This window comes from Episyrphus balteatus, chromosome 1 (assembly GCF_945859705.1).
Source record: "Episyrphus balteatus chromosome 1, idEpiBalt1.1, whole genome shotgun sequence".
In the NCBI taxonomy this organism is placed as follows: domain Eukaryota; kingdom Metazoa; phylum Arthropoda; class Insecta; order Diptera; family Syrphidae; genus Episyrphus; species Episyrphus balteatus.
The window spans coordinates 233889-253542 of NC_079134.1; the positions used below are offsets into that span (position 1 = coordinate 233889).

General features: G+C 31.7%; 1 protein-coding gene across 12 annotated transcripts in view; it reads left to right on the plus strand.

Moving 5' to 3' along the window:
• LOC129921017 (muscle-specific protein 300 kDa) overlaps positions 1–19654 on the plus strand; it is a 152407-nt gene that overhangs the window by 54056 nt on the left and 78697 nt on the right. For 8 of the 12 annotated variants that reach the window (XM_056002628.1, XM_056002627.1, XM_056002623.1 and 5 more), the window contains 6 exons: positions 63–1205; positions 1326–1460; positions 1679–1916; positions 1976–4761; positions 14347–14652; positions 18395–18546. In XM_056002628.1, coding sequence (XP_055858603.1) covers positions 63–1205; positions 1326–1460; positions 1679–1916; positions 1976–4761; positions 14347–14652; positions 18395–18546 — 4760 coding nt within the window. The remainder of the gene's footprint in view (positions 1–62; positions 1206–1325; positions 1461–1678; positions 1917–1975; positions 4762–14346; positions 14653–18394; positions 18547–19654) is intronic. The other 4 variants (XM_056002631.1, XM_056002634.1, XM_056002626.1 and 1 more) reach the window with 1 other exon arrangement.

Sequence of the window (19654 nt, forward strand, 5' to 3'; positions counted from 1 at the left end):
AATTTTAAAAATGTAACTAATTAACATTAAAATTATAAATATTTTTTTCTTTCTTCTTTAAGTCGTTAAATTCCCGCCTTCCTGAAGGCCAACATTTGCTCAACATGGTCCAAGAAGCCTACAACAAAGCTAGTAATATAACTCCAGAAGAACAACAAGAAAAACTTCGCAATCTAATGACTAAAATCCGTGAAGATTGGGACACATTGGGCTTAAATGTCCAAGAAAAACTAAGTAATCTTCATCAAGCAAAAACACGTTGGCGTGACTTTTCAGCTAACAAAGGAAAGCTTATTAAATGGTTGGAAGAAACTGAAAGTTCATTGAAGCCAACACCAGACACCAAGGGTGAACTCAGTGAAATGAAAACCATTTTAGAAAGATTCAAGTCTCTACAAAATGATATTAAACAAAAGAATCCCGATTTTGATAATCTATCGGTTGAAGCCAATGAACTTGGAACAGAAGTTGAAGAAGTTCGTTCACTAGTAAATCGCTTTGAAAAAGCTAAATCCGATTGTGTAAATCGAATTAAATTGTTAGAATCTGAAATCATTGATTACAATGCATATCATCAATCTTTGCAAGATGTGGAAAAATGGCTTCTCCAAATATCTTTCCAATTAATGGCTCATAATTCATTGTTTATTTCGAATCGGGAACAGACTCAAGAGCAAATCAATCAACACGAAGCTTTGTTAGAAGAAATTCAGAAATATCGTGCAACTCTAGATGATCTCAATGCCAAGGGACAAGGACAAATAAAGCGCTATGAACCAAAAACACCTACCATTCGACAAGTTGTAGAAGAGCAGCTTAACAATATTCAAGACAGCTACAACTCCTTATTGCATACTTCAGTGCAAATAAAGAATCGTTTGCATGAGTCTTTGGCCAAATTCCAGGATTATGAAGATACCTTGAAGAGCATCATGGATAACCTTAATGAATACGAACCTATTATACAGAATGAATTAGATGTTCCAGCAACCAATCTAGACATGGCCAAGAAACAGCTTCAACATGCCCAAACCTTGCATAATAAATTACAACAAGAGAAGTCTCGACTTGCCTTAGCCGTGCAAGCATGTGAGGCAGCCACAGCATCCATCAGTCGCCCAAGTTCACCATTGGAAACTGCAATGCAGCCTATTCCCGAAAAGGAGCTGATTGTCAGAGCAAAGTTGGAGGATCTTCTCGATCAGGTAAGTTTGTGTCACACCTTAGTGTAGCCTTTTGAGGAACTTGTAAAAATAAAAGTTTGTTTTTGAATCCACCTAATAACTCCTTATCTTGCTTAATGTCCGAACTTAAATATAAAATAGGCTTTGCAAATAAGTCCTTTCGATTCTTCGGAAGCCACAGTGCTAGATCCCGACTCCGGCAATCGTGTTAAAGTACTTAACAAAAATCTTGATAAATTCAGGAATTTTACTAAGCTTGATGCCTTAGACACTAAGGTAAGTAAGGCAAGCAGCGTTTACAATAACAGGTACTTGCACGGTGCTTTACATGAGGCTTTGGTATTTCATACAGATCTTTTCCATCGATATCTTCAATCTTCTTTTAAACAAAAAGGACCTTTTCGATTTTTTCTTGCATTCATCCCAACTTGTTCTTCCCCAAATTAAAGATTTAATTTTGTACTAACATGTAAAACATCTTTTTTTTGTTATAGATTCAATCCCATTTAAGTGGATTAACGCAATCAGTTAGTGAACTAGAGCAGCAACAAAAACAGAGAGCCGAACTTCAAGACTGGATTAAGAAGCAAGAGAATTCAGTATCGGACTGGTTATCACGACCATGCAAACTACGTCCGGAGGCAGCTAAACAAGAATTAATTGCTATGAATGACCTTCTTAATACAATTGAAAACAAACGTTCTCAACTTATGACGGATATGACTGGATCATGTAAGTTCTCTCCTCTGAATTTCATATTGACGTAAAATAATTTTGTTTCCCTTTTTCAGTTGCTGATGGTGACACAACAGAATTGGAAAATCAGCTAGACCAGTTGGAGGGTGAATTGATGGATGCCATTGCAAAGAAACAGAGTGGTCAAAACATTATTGACAATTACCGTCAAGCTATGCAACAGTTACAAACATGGTTCGATTCGTTAATTAAGCGCATGGATGTTCTCGATAAGGGTAGTGGCCTCAACTGTGGACAAAAAATGGCTGCAATTTCTGAGCTTAAGAATGAGTTCGAAACCAATGGCCCTCTTAAACTTCAAGATCTCAAAGCTAAAGCAGCGGCCATCGGTGAAGTTATCAGTAATCTGGATGGACAACAAGTAGAAGAACAAGTGAAATCTATTGATCGAAGATATAATGACTTGGGCAAGAGAATCGATCGCAAAGTTCAACTGTTGGATGTTACCAATAAAAATGTTGAAGCAGCCAAGTCTGAAATTGATCAACTGCAAAACTGGGTGAAGGAAAAAATTCTTGAGCTACAATCTCCTCCGCCAATGGGATACACTGTCAAATCGGCTGAAGCCCGTCAGCAGAAACTTAAGGGAATGATGAAAGATGCTGAGGCCAAGTTATCTCTGGCCGAATCACTTGAGAAACGAACATCAAATCTCGAACCAGAATTGGAACCTGTTGAATATACACAGCTCGTCTCAGCTTTGAGGAACTTCGGATCAGAGCACAAGAATTTGACTAATTTGTTGAAGAGCGAAATGGAAAGAGCTTTGGAAGCCGCAAAGAATAGAAGAGCCTTAGAGCAGGACCTCGAAAAAACTCGCGCATGGTTAAAATCGAAATTGGCTGAAATTCGAAAACAACCAGGACATCATCCATTGTCATCCGCTAACGTTGAGAAAGAGATTCAGATCAATAAAAAACACGACGACGATATTAAAGAGTTCAACGAAGGACAACTCAATGATGTTGTACGCCAAGCCCACAATATCATGAAAGATTGCACTGACGAGGAAAAGGCTCATCTTCAAAAGATATTGGACGAAATCGAAAATGATAATCAGTTGTTGAAGGATGAAAACTCCAAACGCCAGAAGGTTTTGATAGATCTCTTGCACAACAGAAGAAGTTTGGAAGATGCCATGAAAAAGGTCGGTGATTGGTTGAACGAAGCAGAGACAACCGTTTCTGTAGAAATCCGCACTTCAAGTCTTCCAATACTCGAAGAACAACTTGGTAACTACAAGAAACTTGCTGAAAAGGCAAATGAAATGCGAGGTTTCTTAAACGATGTCGCTGAACAAGGAAAAGGAATTGCTCCAACTCTTAGCAATCCAGAAAAACTGAAGCTTAATGATGAATTGAAGAACTTGAAGGAGCGTTTTGGAAAGATTACACAAACTATCAATGACCGCGTCAAAAGCTTGGAGGATAATATCAAGAAGTACAAGGATGCAAAGAGTAAATTGGCTGATTGCATGCAGTTCCTGAGCGCTGTACAACAACGCCTTCGAGATTTGAATAAACCAATTGGTAGTAAAATTGAGGATGTTCAAGACCTCCTCGGTGCTTATGAAGGTATATTGAAGGAGCTGAAGGACAGCAAGTCAAACATGGGTGATTTACAATTTGAGGATTTGCCAGAACTACAAAGTATTATTTCCCAGCAAGACGATATGATTAAATTGATAGAAGATCAACTTGCACATCTAAGGCAATTGTTGATGCTTCGTGAGCAGTTCATCGCTTTGATCAATCAAATTATTATGTTCATAATGAAATATACCGAAATCATAACCGATATCGAGAACTCTCCAGATGACTTAGAGGAGAAAATCAAGAAGTATGATGATGTCATTGTTAAAATACAAGAATGTGAAGCACTTTTAGCCACTGCTACAGACAAGGGACAAAAAATAGCTTCCGAAGGAACTGCTGCCGATAGGAATAGTATCACCGATCAGCTGCAATCACTCAAAAAACAATTGCAGAATCTCCGCAAGGCCGTTGAAACTCAACGACAAAAGCATCAGAACCAGCTTGAGCACCATAGAAAAATGGCTGCAGAGTTGTCGGAAGTTTTAGATTGGTTGCATGGCATTGAAGGTGAAGCCAAATCTCGCCCTCTGCTAGATAGGGATCCAGACTCGGTTGAGCATGAAATTCAAAAACATAATAATCTATCGAAACAAATAAAGCAAAATCTCGATAAAATAACTAAAATCACCAATCAAGTTCAATCGGAAGTTGGAATGCCAAGTTCATTGTTGGAAATGCTTTCTGAGGCTCGATCCTTGATGGCAATCTTGCCAAATGAACTTGACGAACGTCTTAAATATCTTACCAACAACAAAGCAAGTCGCATCGAATACATGCAATTGATTGCTAAATTCAACGCTTGGGTACATGAAGCAGAAACTCGTCTTCAAAACGTACAACATGGCATTGACTACGAAAACCTATTGCATCACCTGGATGAACATAAGCTCTTCTTCGGTAATGAGTCCACAGCAAGAAATTTGGTTCATAAGGACATTCAAGAAGCTGCAGATAAGATTTGGCCTTCATTGAATACATTTGAACAGAGTGAACTATCCAGAGAACTTCAAGAACATCAACAAACATTGGCAAAGACACTCGCTGCAGCTAAAAATCAGCAGAATGAACTTGAGACGGAATCGGAGCGTTGGAAGACATACAAACAGAGTTGTGAGAAAATCCGAGCATATATTGAACGAACCAGTTTTACTGACGAGCCCGTCACCAATTTGGCTGGCGTGCACTTCAACATACAAAAACTATCGCATGCTATTGGAAATATTGAGGTAAGTCCAAACCATTGTTTAAAACATGTTATTTCTTAAAATATAATTGAAAACATTTTTGAGAGTATGATTATTAAAATAATCTAAAAAAAATACCAAATATGTGAGTTTGCCAAAAAAAAAGCAGCTCAAAAGTTACCTAGGGTAAAGATTTCGATGAAACTATAATCTCGGATTTATCGGATGTAATGCTTTGGAATAAATACGTTAACTTGAAAACACACAATTTTGTTTGCTTTCGAATGATATCAACTAGTTTTTTAAATTTGTTACTTATTCCGTTCCATCAAGAATAACCATTTTTTCAAATTGATTTTATTTGGGTTCGGAGTAATTATGGTGTATTTGTATCTTTCACCCGGCGAATTTTTCTTTCACTTCATATTAGCGGGCAGACCTTAATGAACTCTTTATGGCCCGAGTTGTTCGGTACAGTTCATATTCCATGCAATTCGAATCGAGAATTTTATTTGTCTATATCGCTTTTGCTATTCTTAAAAATTTCTAACGTATTGGCTAAATGTAAAAATAAAACTAAGATCCAGTATTTGCTTAATCTGTAAACCCAGTTAAAATGGATTCGAATTTTTCAAAAAAAAAAAAATTTATTACAAGGTAATCTATAACAGAAAGTTGAAAAAAATATATACAAAATCTTTCAAAGCTAAGTGAATGCGATTTGATTCCGAGGGGATTCCATTTTGTAAAATTTGGAATGAAAAATTATGTAAATTTTGTAGATGGTAAGAAAATAATGTTACAAAATCGATCGATTTGATTCATTGATGAGCGGTGGATTTTTGTTTCATAAAATGTTGCAATATCTCACTAGAAGAAAATGATACGTACATATACGCCACAATGACTATTTTCGATATTAGTTTACATAAAATGCTATATCTTTAACAATTATAAATATGTTGATATTTTAGTTAGATTAAAGTTCCAAATAAAAGTAGATTATTGTAAAAAAGACAAAGAGAAGAGGAGTAGGTTCAAATATTTTTTTTGAAATTAATGTCGTTTTCTATTGGTTTCACTCAAGGAATTCTGAAATCGAATGGAATAGGTTAAATCGCTTCCACTCAATTCTGGTTTTTTTTTGTGTTTGTGTGTTTTTCTGTGAAATTTCAAGTGTCAAATATTTATATTAATTTATTTTTCTTTCAAACGAAATCTTTTGAATTGTTAAAAAATTGGTAATTGTCAAGAAATTAATGGGGAAGTTGATTTTCAAAATATTTGAAGTAAGTTTGAAAATTAATTAAAAAAATTTATTCGAAAAACAATAATTTATTTCAAAAAAAAAAAAACATAAATTGAGTGATTAATTTGACTTTTAAATATTCATATATTAGTGCTTCTTGAAAGAATTCCGATTTCAAATCGAGAAGAGAATTTCTCTTCTGAGAAGCGTTCTGCCCGTCATATTCGTGCGAATAAAACGCTTTCAGAAGGCTTCTGAATGATTCCGGACGCTTCTGGAGAGCCAATCGAAAACGACATAAGAAAAAAAAAATGTTTATACATACCTAATTCAAGTTACTAGATCTGAGAAATTTTTGAGTTGGGTTAGTTATATGTCGTTTTCGATTGGCTTTCCGGAAGCGTCCGGAATCATTCAGAAGCCTTCTGAAAGTGTTTTATTCGCACGAAAATGACAGACAGAACGATTCCAGAAGAGAAATTCTCTTCTTGATTTCAATTCAGAACCCACTCAAAAAGCACTAATACATGAACACTCAAATGTCAAAAAAAAAACTCAGTCAATATTTTTTTGTTTTTAATGTCGTTTTCGATTGGTTTCACTCAAGGATTCACTCATTCTGAAATCCAATAAAACAGTTTGAATCGCTGTCACTCAATTCTGAAATTTTATATCTGTATTTGTTAATAAGCAAATAAAATTGTGAACTTTCAAACGTCAAACATTAAATAATTTTTTTTCCTTCAAACGAAATAATATAAATTAATATTCAAAAACGGTAATATTCAACAAATTAATAGGATAGATGGGTGGTAAAATATTTTAAATAAATATAATAATGCTTTTATTTGTTTGAAAGTAAATTAAAAAAAATAATTTCAGAAAACAAAACAAAATAAACTGATTGAGTGATTATTTTGACTTTTGAATATTGATGTATTAGTGCTTCTTGACTGGATTCTGATTTTGAATCGAGAAGAGAATTTCTCTTCTGAGAAGAGTTTTTTCTGTCATTTTCGTGCGAATAAAACAGTTTCAGAAGGCTTCTGAATGATTCCTGACGCTTCCGGAGAGCCAATCGAAAACGACATAATTCAACAATTTATTATTTTTTGAAAATGAAATTAATTTCTAAAGCAAAACCGGATAAATTAATTCAGTGGAACAATTGATTATCATCATATTCTTCAGCGGCGTAGTTTTCAAAATTATAATTTTTCAATGTTTTTCGTTTGCGAGAAAAAAAATATTAAAAATATTTGACATTTGAAATTTCACACAAGCACAAAAAACAGAATTGAGTGGAAGCGATTCAAACTGTTTTATTGGATTTCAGAAGGAGTGAATCCTTGAGTGAAACCAATCGAAAACGACAATAATTTCCCGTCTGCATAAGTTAGGAATTTTTTATTGTGGCTAAACAATTCGTCGAATTTATTATAATTTTAAATATCTTTACTTGCATTCGTACAAAAAAAAGTTCAGGAAGCATTTTTCCATGACATTACGGTGATAGAGAATGCCAAAAAAGTAGGTCCCGAAAGTCCGTCTGTCTGTCAGTCTGTCTATCTGTAAACGAGGCTACAGTCTAAAGTCTAAACGGATGGACGGGTTGATGTATTACTTGTAGCGTTTTTTTGGACCCAAAATTACGGTACTTGTCATAACGACTTTAGTAAAGTTAAAATTTCTCGAAAACGGCTCCAAAGATTTTGTTAAAAAAAATTTTTGAGTAAGTTTTAAGAGAAGGTCTATCTATCAATGAAAAAAAATTTTAAAATCATTATTAACGGTAACTGCCATAGAACCGCCATAACTAAATTTCTATATAAAAAAAAGTCCTACAGATTCTAGCAACTTGAACGCTAAGAGCAAGTTCTTTCGACCCAGTCGTGCATTTAATGTTTAATGCAATACAAATTTTAGTTTCAATCCTTTTTTGTATTCATAATTATAATTTTTTTCTAATTTCAAACGCATTTTTATTTAAAAATCAATATTTTTACAACCCTGTCAGACTCTAGCTTAAGTTGCAATTATTCATAGTAATTTTAGTGTGTCATCCTTATGGTAAAGCACTCGACCTGTGGCAAGATCGATTCCGAATGATTTTTCATCTTTGATGCGAAAAATATTAAAATCAAAGTGTTTTTTTTTTTTTTTTTTTTAATTTAAGTTGTGTGGAATGGAAAGTGTACCAAATATTTAAAAAATTAAGTTTTTAACAAACTTAGTTTTTTGATCACCCTGAACCTAGAAGAAATTTGATCATACGCCATTTTGGTATTTAAAAAAAAAAAGAAAAAGTACATTTGGGACTTAAGATGTAACCTCAGAACGCGCTAAGAGCCTACGTCTAATGAAAAATTATGAAAATTTTGTAGATGGTTAGAAAATACTAATACAAAATCAAATGATTTTATTCATTGATCAGCGGTGGATTTTTGTTAAATAAAATGTTGCAATTTCTCACTAAAAAGCAAATGTTACGTATACGCCACAGTGACCATTTTCGAGTTTACCTCCATAATATGCTGTAACAATTATTTGTTGATATTTTAGATTGAAGTTACATATAAAAGTACAATATTGTAAAAAGATAATTATGAACAGGGGAGAACAGGAAATAATTTTTTTTGAAATTAAGATACAAAAAAACTACGAAAAAATGTTTATAGTTCAAGTTACTAGAGGTTGAGAAATTTTCGAGTTTTGTGTTTTTATAATTTCCCGTTTGGGTCTGCATAAGTTAGACATTAAGAATTTTTTGTTGTGGCTAAACAATTCGTCGAATTTCTTATAAAGTTAAATATAAGAAAAAAAAAACTATGTTATGCACACATTTTGCATTGATTTTTTTAATGCAATACAAAATTGACTTTCAATTCATTTTTTATTCATAATTACCTATGTTTTTTGAAACGCATTTTTATTTAAAAATCCATATTTTTACAACCCTGTCAGACTCTAGCTTAAGTTGCAATTATTCATAGTAATTTTAGTGTGTCATCCTTATGGTAAAGCACTCGACCTGTGGCAAGATCGATTCCGAATGATTTTTCATCTTTGATGCGAAAAATATTAAAATCAAAGTGTTTTTTTTTTTTTTTTTTTGAATTTAAGTTGTGTGGAATGGAAAGTGTACCAAATATTTAAAAAATTAAGTTTTTAACAAACTTAGTTTTTTGATCACCCTGAACCTAGAAGAAATTTGATCATTCACCATTTTGGTATTTAAAAAAAAAAGTACACTTGGGACTTAAGATGTAACCTCAGAACGCGCTAAGAGCCTACGTCTAATGAAAAATTATGAAAATTTTGTAGATGGTTAGAAAATACTAATACAAAATCAAATGATTTTATTCATTGATCAGCGGTGGATTTTTGTTAAATAAAATGTTGCAATTTCTCACTAAAAAGCAAATGTTACGTATACGCCACAGTGACCATTTTCGAGTTTACCTCCATAATATGCTGTAACAATTATTTGTTGATATTTTAGATTGAAGTTACATATATAAGTACAATATTGTAAAAAGATAATTATGAACAGGGGAGAAAAGGAAATATTTTTTTTTTTGAAATTAAGATACAAAAAACTACGAAAAAATGTTTATAGTTCAAGTTACTAGAGTTTGAGAAATTTTCGAGTTTTGTGTTTTTATAATTTCCCGTTTGGGTCTGCATTATTTAGACATTAAGAATTTTTTGTTGTGGCTAAATAATTCGTCGAATTTCTTATAACGTTAAATATAAGAAAAAAAAATTATGTTATGCACACATTTTGCATTGATTTTTTTAATGCAATACAAAATTGACTTTCAATTCATTTTTTATTCATAATTACCTATGTTTTTTGAAACGCATTTTTATTTAAAAATCCATATTTTTACAACCCTCAGACTCTAGCTTAAGTTGCAATTATTCATAATAATTTTAGTTTTTCACCCTTATGGTAAAGCACTCGACCGGTGGCAAGATCGGTTTCGAGTGATTTTTCATCTATGATGCGAAAATATTAAAATTAAAGTTTTTTTTTTTTCTGAAATAAAGTTGTGTGGAAATTATAACAAATATTAAAAAAAAAAAAAAAATCAACTATTAATACAGTAAAATAAGGTGAAAAAAGGGGTAAACCTCGGAATGAATGCTAATAGAATTTTTTTTTGCTCAATATCTTCGTTTTCCTAGAAATTGAAAATGACAAAGGATATAACCGACCTTCAATTTGAAAAATGTATTGGTATTGCGATATAAGATGCGGTACCAAATATTGAGTTATTTAAGAAACAATTAACGACAAAGAAAAGAATACTTATTAGAAATACAACGCTTGGCTTGACTTATTGGTTTTTTCGTTTAATGATTTTATTCAAGTAAGATGAGTTGCATCCGCGATGATTTGGGTTTGCACATATCGATGGTTGCTTTAACAATCAAAATTGCCGATTGATCGGTCTTCTTTTAAAATATGAAGTAAAAGTAATGATCCAAACAGAAAATTGTTAGCTTGTTCTTGCAAAATCTTAACAATAGTGACTTTAAATTTAATGCAGTTCTTGTGGAAAATCGAAAAACTCCTACTTTTAATAAGTATTTTGCTTCTTCGGTTCATATTTGATTTTTTTTTTTAATTCGAATGCATACCTTGACATAAAGTACATATCATGGAAAGAAAATATTATATTAAACTGTTCGTACTATGGGTGAGGCCTGTCCAAGTCCAAACACTGCAGACTTTGTGTATGTATGTTTACCTCGCTCAAGCATTATATACCTTTTTGGGAAATTTTAATCTAATTTATTATAATACATTTCTACAGCTGAGTCCCAACATAAGTTTATCAGCAAGAACAATCTTCTATTCACTAAAAAACATATGTATTCTGTATTTTTGTAAAAAAGCACTAGAGCGAAAATCTCTTTGACCTAAATAATTCCGTGCATAGGTATCACCACTTCATACTGTAGGTCGCACTCGTTTTTTCAGATACATTCTGCTTTTAACGATGACCATTATAATTATGCTGTACCTCTTACTGAAACTCACCAATTCAATTTCCTTTTAATGAAAAATAAGTTAAACACAGTTTATTATTGGTCTGGCTGTGGATAAATATGTACCCGAAACATATGCGAATCGATGTTTATTTTGTTTGTTTTTTTTTTACCAAAAAAATGACATCACCATTCTATACAGCTTTGTTAACCTAAGTAAACCCTGCTTGTGTGAGATAGTTTTTTTTTTTTGTTGTCTCGCACAAGTAACACTTTATATTTGTTTTTGTAAATGTAGATACATACGTCAGATATGGAATACAGAGTTCAAGCTAAAATTACGACCGTATGTATAAATCCAATAACTTTTCCATCTTTAACAGCTTTTTCGTACACAACTTCTCTTTTGCTTTATTAACACTTCTTCTTCAATGCTTGAAATGTAACACAATGTATGTTTAAATGTGTGTTATAATAAAAAAAAGAGAAACAAATGAACCAATATTTAAAGCTCTATATTTAAAAAAACCTGCTCTTTACACACAATCAAATTTATATAAATGTGTCGCAGGAACTTGTTCTTAGAGAATTATTTATTGGTACAATTTGATCAAATGGTGAAATAACAGAACTAGAATAGCCCGAAAAGATATAGAATAGGTGATTTATCTATCTTTTTTTTTATTTTTTGCATAAGCTGAACTTAAGTGAAAAAGGTTTAATTGAAATGGTGGTTTTAGATATTTTGATAATCTTTTTGCACTGTGGTGACATAATAGTTGAAGAAAAAGAGAAGATATACAGGTTGTCCGGTAAAGAATGGATAAGCCTGATATCTACATTTACTGTACTAAAATCATATACAAAAAATGTTAGCTTTTTTTCGTTCAGTGTATTTTAAATTTCATCATATTTCCGAATGAATGAATTTTATAAATTTCTTTTTTTTTTATAATTTTCTACAATAATTGACCTAATACATGAGCCCTTAAAAATTTTCGTAGCTGTTGCACTTTTTCTTTGAAAAAATATTGAAATTCGTTTTTCGATGCAAAATATAAGAAAAAATATTTTATGAAAAATTTTAAACACCTGTGGTATAAAAAAATCTATAGGAACGTAGGTGGCCAATTTTTTAAAAATATGCGCGTGCAAAGGGAATTTTAGAATGGTAATAAAGTAAAGTAAAGTCTATAAATTTAATAAATTATTTTAATTGTATAATCTTAATTTTTTTTAAATTGCAGCAAGATCCACAAATGCATGGATTCCTTCAGTTTTCTTGATCAGTGATATTTTATAATAATTCTTCTAATAAATATCCATTAAAAAATGTGAAAATTTTTTCGCAAATTTTGTGTTGACCTGTATAAATAATTGGCGCATCTAAGACATTGAAATTTAAAATTCCCATTTTCCAATAAAAATGAAACGTTTTCTATTCGTTTCACGCTATTTTGTTTTAAAATAAACTAACACTAAGGACAGAATTTTGGTTAATACGCTTAATACAAGAGTGTACGTATACGAAACAGTAAAATATAACCAAGAATGTAACGAACCTACTATTTACCGCCGCGTCCGAACGGCTGAGCAGTGATGCACTTTTTCATGACAATAATACTCTTGGAGACATTTTCAATTTCTCACAAGAAAATATTTTTTTAGGCGGTGGAGGCTCGGATTCGAACCCAGACCTCTGGTATCATAAACTATCGCACCAATCATTGAGCTCCGGGGTACAAAAAGATACAAATGTACCTCATTTTGTATTTCTCAGCTGTGTAGGATTTTTTCTTTAATTAATTTTATAAGGTGAGAGGAGGCCATTAAAAATAAATTCACGACTGGGTCGGACGGACTTTTGCAGTTCAAAACACATTTATGTTCGTTTACTTGTAGATTTTAAGAGCTGCCTCTTTATAAATTTTAAAGAAATTTTGTTGATGTTGGAGAAGAGCTGACATTTCGGGAAAAATTTTGTTAAATGAAAAAATTTTTTTTTTTTGTTTTTTGACTTTTTTGAGAAAAACTAAAAATGCATTTTTACTGCAACTGGTTTTAAAATTGGAGAAGAGCCGACATTTCGGAAATCTATAAAAATCATCTCTATCAAATCCGTCCACTCGTTTAGGCTGTGGAAATGTGTACAGATAGACGCACATCATCGTAATGTTCGTTTTGATTAAAATCTCAATTTTTTTTTTACACGAAACCAATACTTACCTTATAGAGCAAGTAAAAATCAAATAAGGTTTTTACGAACCAACCTCAAATGATCCTACATTTTATAGTACCAGCAATGCAAGTGAATTGATTATTTTCTTGCTTAAAGAAACTATTTCGGAAGCAAAAAAATAACTTAAAAAAAAGTCTGTACCAAATCCACTTGTAACTTCTTAAAATTCAGTGTTAAACATTTTCATGTTTCATGTATATTACCTTTAACAGAAATTATTAAAGTTCAGTAGCTTTTCAATCAGACATAGCTTTTCCTCATTTTCTCTTATGCTTTAAAGATTTCTCCATAACACCAACATTTCAACAAAAAGTAAAATACGAAGAGAAAATAATAAATAAACCAATTCTTAGCCTTTTCGTAAATGGTATCTGTGAAGTCGCAGCTCTTGGTCTCCCTCAGCACGTGCACTTGTGCGCGAGTTTCAGCTGTATTGTTTTTTTTTTTTTCGTTTATGCATTGAAAGCCGGTATTAGACCTTGCATGTATACATAGATATTTTTTTTTATATTTAGGCTACACATAGGGAGTTCAAAGCCGGTGCCGGCTGAAAGTGCTTTAACTTTATAATTTTTTTTAGCTTATGACGACATCTTCTGGTTCGGTCGAGAAAGCTCTTTTGTATGATACTTGTGCCATTTTGCATGTATAGTATATTTGTATATTTAAAACAAGAATAATGTATCTATAGTAGTTTCGTTCCTTTTTGGGAAGATACCGGTTCCATGTAGTGTTGGTAAACGTATGTACCTACGAGACGAGTACACACCATCAGAATAGTAGTGGGCTAGTCTGAAAAATTATTTTAAAGGAACACCACATTTAAAGTTGAGACGTTCGGTAGATCAAACCCGTTTAAAATAAATAGGAAATAAAATTAGAAAACGCACGTCTAAAAATATAAATTTTAACCCATAAGCTGCTCTTCAAATAAAACAACAACAAAAAAACATTTATTTATACGTAAAATATATAATTTTATTCACGTAGGTATGAAATAATTGAATCGCGTTCAAACATACTATCAAAAAACAAAAAAACATACCTACATATAAGTTTTCAACATATGATTTATGGTGCGCAAAAAGAAAGTTAAAATTTTCAATATTTTTTTCTCTCGTTTTTTTCGTTTTAACTTCAGAATCAAAGTAACGATATCGTTCAAATAAATCAACAAGCTCAAGCTATAATACGGCAAGCGGATTCACACAATCGCAGCGCTATCGAAAAGGACAATACCGAGTTGAACCGTTTGTGGACAGATTTAGTGAAAGGATTAGAAAATCGTCGTGACACGTTACAGTCGGCCGCTGAGAAGTGGGAGGAATTCGAGAACAAGTTCCATTCGTTGGAAAAATCAATTGTTCGATTGGAGGAAAAGTTCCGAAATGTCGACCCAGTGGTAAGGTCCAGACGGCATTTGGAAGACACAAAGCATGCTATCCAGGTGAGTTAAAATATGTTTATAATTTTTTTATAAATCTTTTTTTTTTTAATGGTAATTTAATTTTAATTAAATGTTAGGTAGTCAAAAAAAAAAATTGAATAAGGACATTTAATTAATTCTAAGGAAAAAGCTTTTATTAATACTTTATTTTTTTTTTCGTTTAATTTTATTCAAAGTGCTTAATTTTTTTTATTTTTCAATTAAATTTATTGTTCTCATCATTACAAGTGATTACTTTTCATGATAGGCGGTGATTGCACAAGGTTTTTTAATGATTGTTGTAGAGTTAAGGTCTACAGACCAGACTAGTAATTTCAATAAGTTCGTAAAAATAATACACAAAAATCGTAAACGTTTTTCTTTCTTTTTTTTTTAAAGCACATGCTTCCAACTTCATTATGTCATCGTTGACTGTCGGTGTATTTTATTATGTTAAAATATACAAAATAGAAATCAACGAACTTGGCCTTCAATTTGGGGGCCAAAATTAATTAGAAAAATCTATTGACATATGCTCTGGAGCTTTTTTTTTTATTACAATACAGATATTTAGCTTAAAAGGAACAGAATAGATTTAATTCCATATGTAATAGTGACGGATTTTGATTAAATTAAATTACAAAATATGCAACATCAAATGAATGTTAATAACTAGTTCGTTCGAGTTGAACTAGAAATAATAATTGAGAATCTGTTTTTAAATAAATTATTGAATAAATATATCTACATTATAATAGCTGTCATGCGACTAGAAAGCGAAGGAATGAACAGTTTGGTCAAGAAGTGTGTTAATCCAAATAAATTAAAGCTTAAACTCTAGATAAACTTGTATTTTAAAAAATTGAATTTTGACATTTTTCTGTTTCAAAAGTTAGACCAAACTCAAAATATTGGACACTAATTCTGGCTTGCATTACTATTTTCTACTTTTTGATTGTAAGTGGAAATTTGAAAAAAACGTGTTCTGTACTTGCGAAGAGCAAAATTTTGAATTAAAGTAGACGTGCCCGTGCGCATGGTAGACGAATACAATCATTCATCATTTGCAAAACTAAATTGAAATGATTTAATAGATGAAAGAGAATTTAGAGTGACATAAACAACTTAGAAAAATTATGTTGTTTATGTGACCAGTGACTAATTTTAGGCTTCAAACAAATCTAGAAGTAATTGGAAAATACCTACTGATAAGAACATTTAGGCCTCATTAATATCGACTCATTAAGTTCGACTAAAAGCGAGAGTTTAAATTTGCAACTTTGAGAAATATGCCTATTAATGCCTTTTTTTTTACTTTTTGTTGCTTAATTACTTCGAAAGAGGTAATTCTAGTTATATTCATTTTTTATGACTTATAGCTTAAAAAAATCCATATAAATAGAAATTTTTTTCAAAAACAGTCAAAATACCTTTCAGAGATTTTTTGTTCAATCAAAAAATTAAATACTGATTGTATGGATTTTCAATGCATTTTTGGATTTAAGACATTAACCGTACTAAAAAATTAGTGAGACATTCATTGTTGTTAATTTATCCTTATTTTTTGCCTACAGAAAGAGATTTTTGTAAAAAAACTCATTCTCTTTTAATCTAATAGTTTTGGTCAATAAATTTTTTAATCAAAAAACTCATTTTTTTTGTTATTTTTGTTCCGATGCCCGTACATTTTTTATAACAAAAAAATATTAAAATCAGAAAAATGGAAAGAAGTCATAATTTAAATTAATTATTGAATAAATATAGATAGAAGGGCTTTAAGCATAAGACAAAAGAATGGAAGCGGAAGTCAGATAAATTTATAAAAACAGTAAAAATTAATATGCAGTTTTTTTTATTTATTTCTTGTTTTCTTGTTTTAAAAATAAGAAAAGAAAGAAGTGTTATACGGATTTTATGAATAACAATTAAATTTTGATTTGATTTACGTCAGTAAATATTATTATTGGAGCATATATACCTACCTATGATCATTTTAGTAAAAAAATATATATTTTCGAACTGAAAATTTAAAAGTAGTCAAACATTTCTTAAAATTTTTAGAAATTTCAAAACTCTTTACAAATTTTATTTATAGTTTAATTAAAATTAACTTTTAAAATAAATTAAAAAAAAGAGTGTGTGTACACATGTACACGCGACTGAAGTTATACTTCTCATTCAGTATATGTAAATGAATTTCATTTGATATTTTTAATTTCTATTATGAAGTAATTAATCCACTAGTTTGTTTACATTTTTATCAAGTGAACAATAAATTAATTCTTTCATCCTCCTTGCGTCCATGTAGTTTTCAATTTATTCTATGAAATTTACTCATGTTGTGTGGTTCAGAACGTACGATATATGGTTAACGAAAGTAAATGAATTGCGCATAAAATGTGCGATATGGTAATTTTATAAGAATATAACAGATAATTTTTCGTGATCTTTTTTCTTGGTTTTTTTAATAGTAAATATATTTCTATTTTTTTAGTAAAATATTTCTTTTTTTATCATAAAAAAAAATTCCGGTACAATCCGATTTTTCGGAATTTTATTTTATCTATTTTATCAGAATCGTGCCTAATTTTTTTTTACTTTTAAGTTCTCCCGGTTTGAGAACGCGTGGACCTACAGGGATGGGAGTTGTACCCAAATGTAGGTTAGAGTCCCCGCTACCTTTTGGCATCAAAAAACTTGTTTTCATTTTCTTCAAATTTCCGCGATAAAGGCGTTCGAACGCTTTGATCTAGAGACAGGGGAGTGGTGCCATATGAAAGCTTATATTCTCAGCTACCCGATAGTGGTATAATCCGGTTTTTCGATTTTTTTTCAAAATTCCGAGAAAATCGCCTTTGAAAGTTGGGGTAAAATTTTTTTTCGAAAAATCCCCGAATCTTTGAACGCTCCTAGAAGCTAAACCGCTTGAGAGCAATTTTTGGGAATGATGCCAAATGATAGCTTGTGTCATGGGCCTACGCTTTGCACATTGTCAGATTTAAAAAAAATCGCCTTCCATGTTAAACCGCCACATCATGCCTATTTTTTCAGAATCGTGCCAATTTTTTTTTTTACTTTTAAGTTCTCCCGGTTTGAGAACGCGTGGACCTACAGGGATGAGAGTTGTACCCAAATGTAGGTTAGAGTCCCTGCTACCTTTTGGCATCAAATTTTTTTTTTTTCATTTTCTTCAAAGTTCCGAGATATAGGCGTTAGAAGTTGGGGGCGCTCACTTTCAGCTCAGCTCACTTTCAGCTCAGCTCAAATGAGCTGAGCTATGGTACCTAGCTCAAAAGTGAGCTAGCTCAAATTTGAGCTGAGCTGTGAGCTGAGCTGAAATGTGAGCTTTTTGCAACCCTGGCAACTTGCCACATGGAAATTACCACATGCAACTTGTCACATGCAACTTCCCACATGCAACTTGCCACACGCAACTTGCCACATGCAACTTACCACACGCAACTTGCCACATACAACTTGCCACATGCAACTTGCCACATGCAACTTGCCACATACAACTTGCCACATGTAACTTGCAACGTGTTATGTGTTTTATGTTTGCCGTACTGCGGCGTACTGCATTATTAAATACTAAAGTACTGCCTACTCTAAAGGTGAAACGACAGCCCTGCTACCCAGGGTGATCGCGTCATAATCCCTTTGACATTCTTGTCAAAAAGTAAATTTTCATACTCACCCTCCCATAAGAAGTATAACTTCAAAAATTTGTATCGATTTCAAAAATGCTTTTTTTTATTTTCAGGAAATTCTCGGTGAATCTGAAGAACTTAAACCATCACATAAAGAGATTGAAGCGCTCTCAGTATCCATCGTTTCATTCCTTGGGAAAGTACACAAACCCTCGGCGGAGGCCATTCAGGCCAAAGTGGATAACATAGTCATTCAAAATTCAAAGTGAGTACATTTAATTTTGTTTCCATAAATTTTAGCTGATAATTATCAGCGGGTCATAATCATATAACGGGTTTTACTATTAAAATACAGTTGTGATATGGTGCGTGGTATTGCTTGTCGAAAAGTGTCAATTGGAAAATAGCCTTGCAGATACGAGCGAAAGAGAGGGGCTTTGAAAGCTAATACAACACAAGTCGAATTGAACCCACTTTCAATCATGATAAGACTTAGAAGAAAATTAAAATATATATAGTACTACGTACTAAAAACTATAAAATAAGTTGATTGACTTATATAGGAAAAGTTAGATCAAAAAGTATAGAACGCATTTTTGTTACTTTTATAAAGTTTGAACAAACCTCTCGACGCTTTTCGATCTAACCATTTCCTAAATGTCAATTAAATTATTTTATAATTTGTAGTGCGTGATAAAATCGTATATTTAGTTTTTTAACTATATATTTAACTGTATAGTTTTTTGTTATTTGAATAAGGTTGCTATATTTGTAGGGCTACATTCCTTTTGAATTTTTTCATATTTTATCATAAAGATATGACAAAGTTAGTCATTTGACATATTTTCTTAAAAATAGGGTTGCCATATTTAAGTTCTCATTTTATAAGTGGCAATCTTTCATTTGACCCTAACCTTATGAGCTATTTAAGTAACTATTAGAAATTTCTCGTAAGATATTAGTCAAGGATTACGATGTAATGATTATTATGTTCGATAAGTCACAATTCGTGACTATACAGACATAAAAAACGGCAAACCATAGGCTTTTTAAAATAATAAAAAAAAAAGTATGGCGTATACGCAACCTTTTTCGAGTTTGATTTTTGGATATTCTTGTTAAAAGTTAAAACTAGAGGGTTAAAACTACCAGAACTGCAGGCAAGTCAAACAATTATTTGATTGTTTGACTAAATTGCTTAAAAACAATGTCGGTATACATCAATTTTTGTTCCATAGCCCCGCTACAATAGAAATCTTATAGTTTACAATAAGCAAAACAACAACATTTTATCTTAATGTTCTTTATATCGTAATTTATTTCAGGACTCAACAAACATATGCACATAAGAAGAACCTTAATAACGAAGAAAA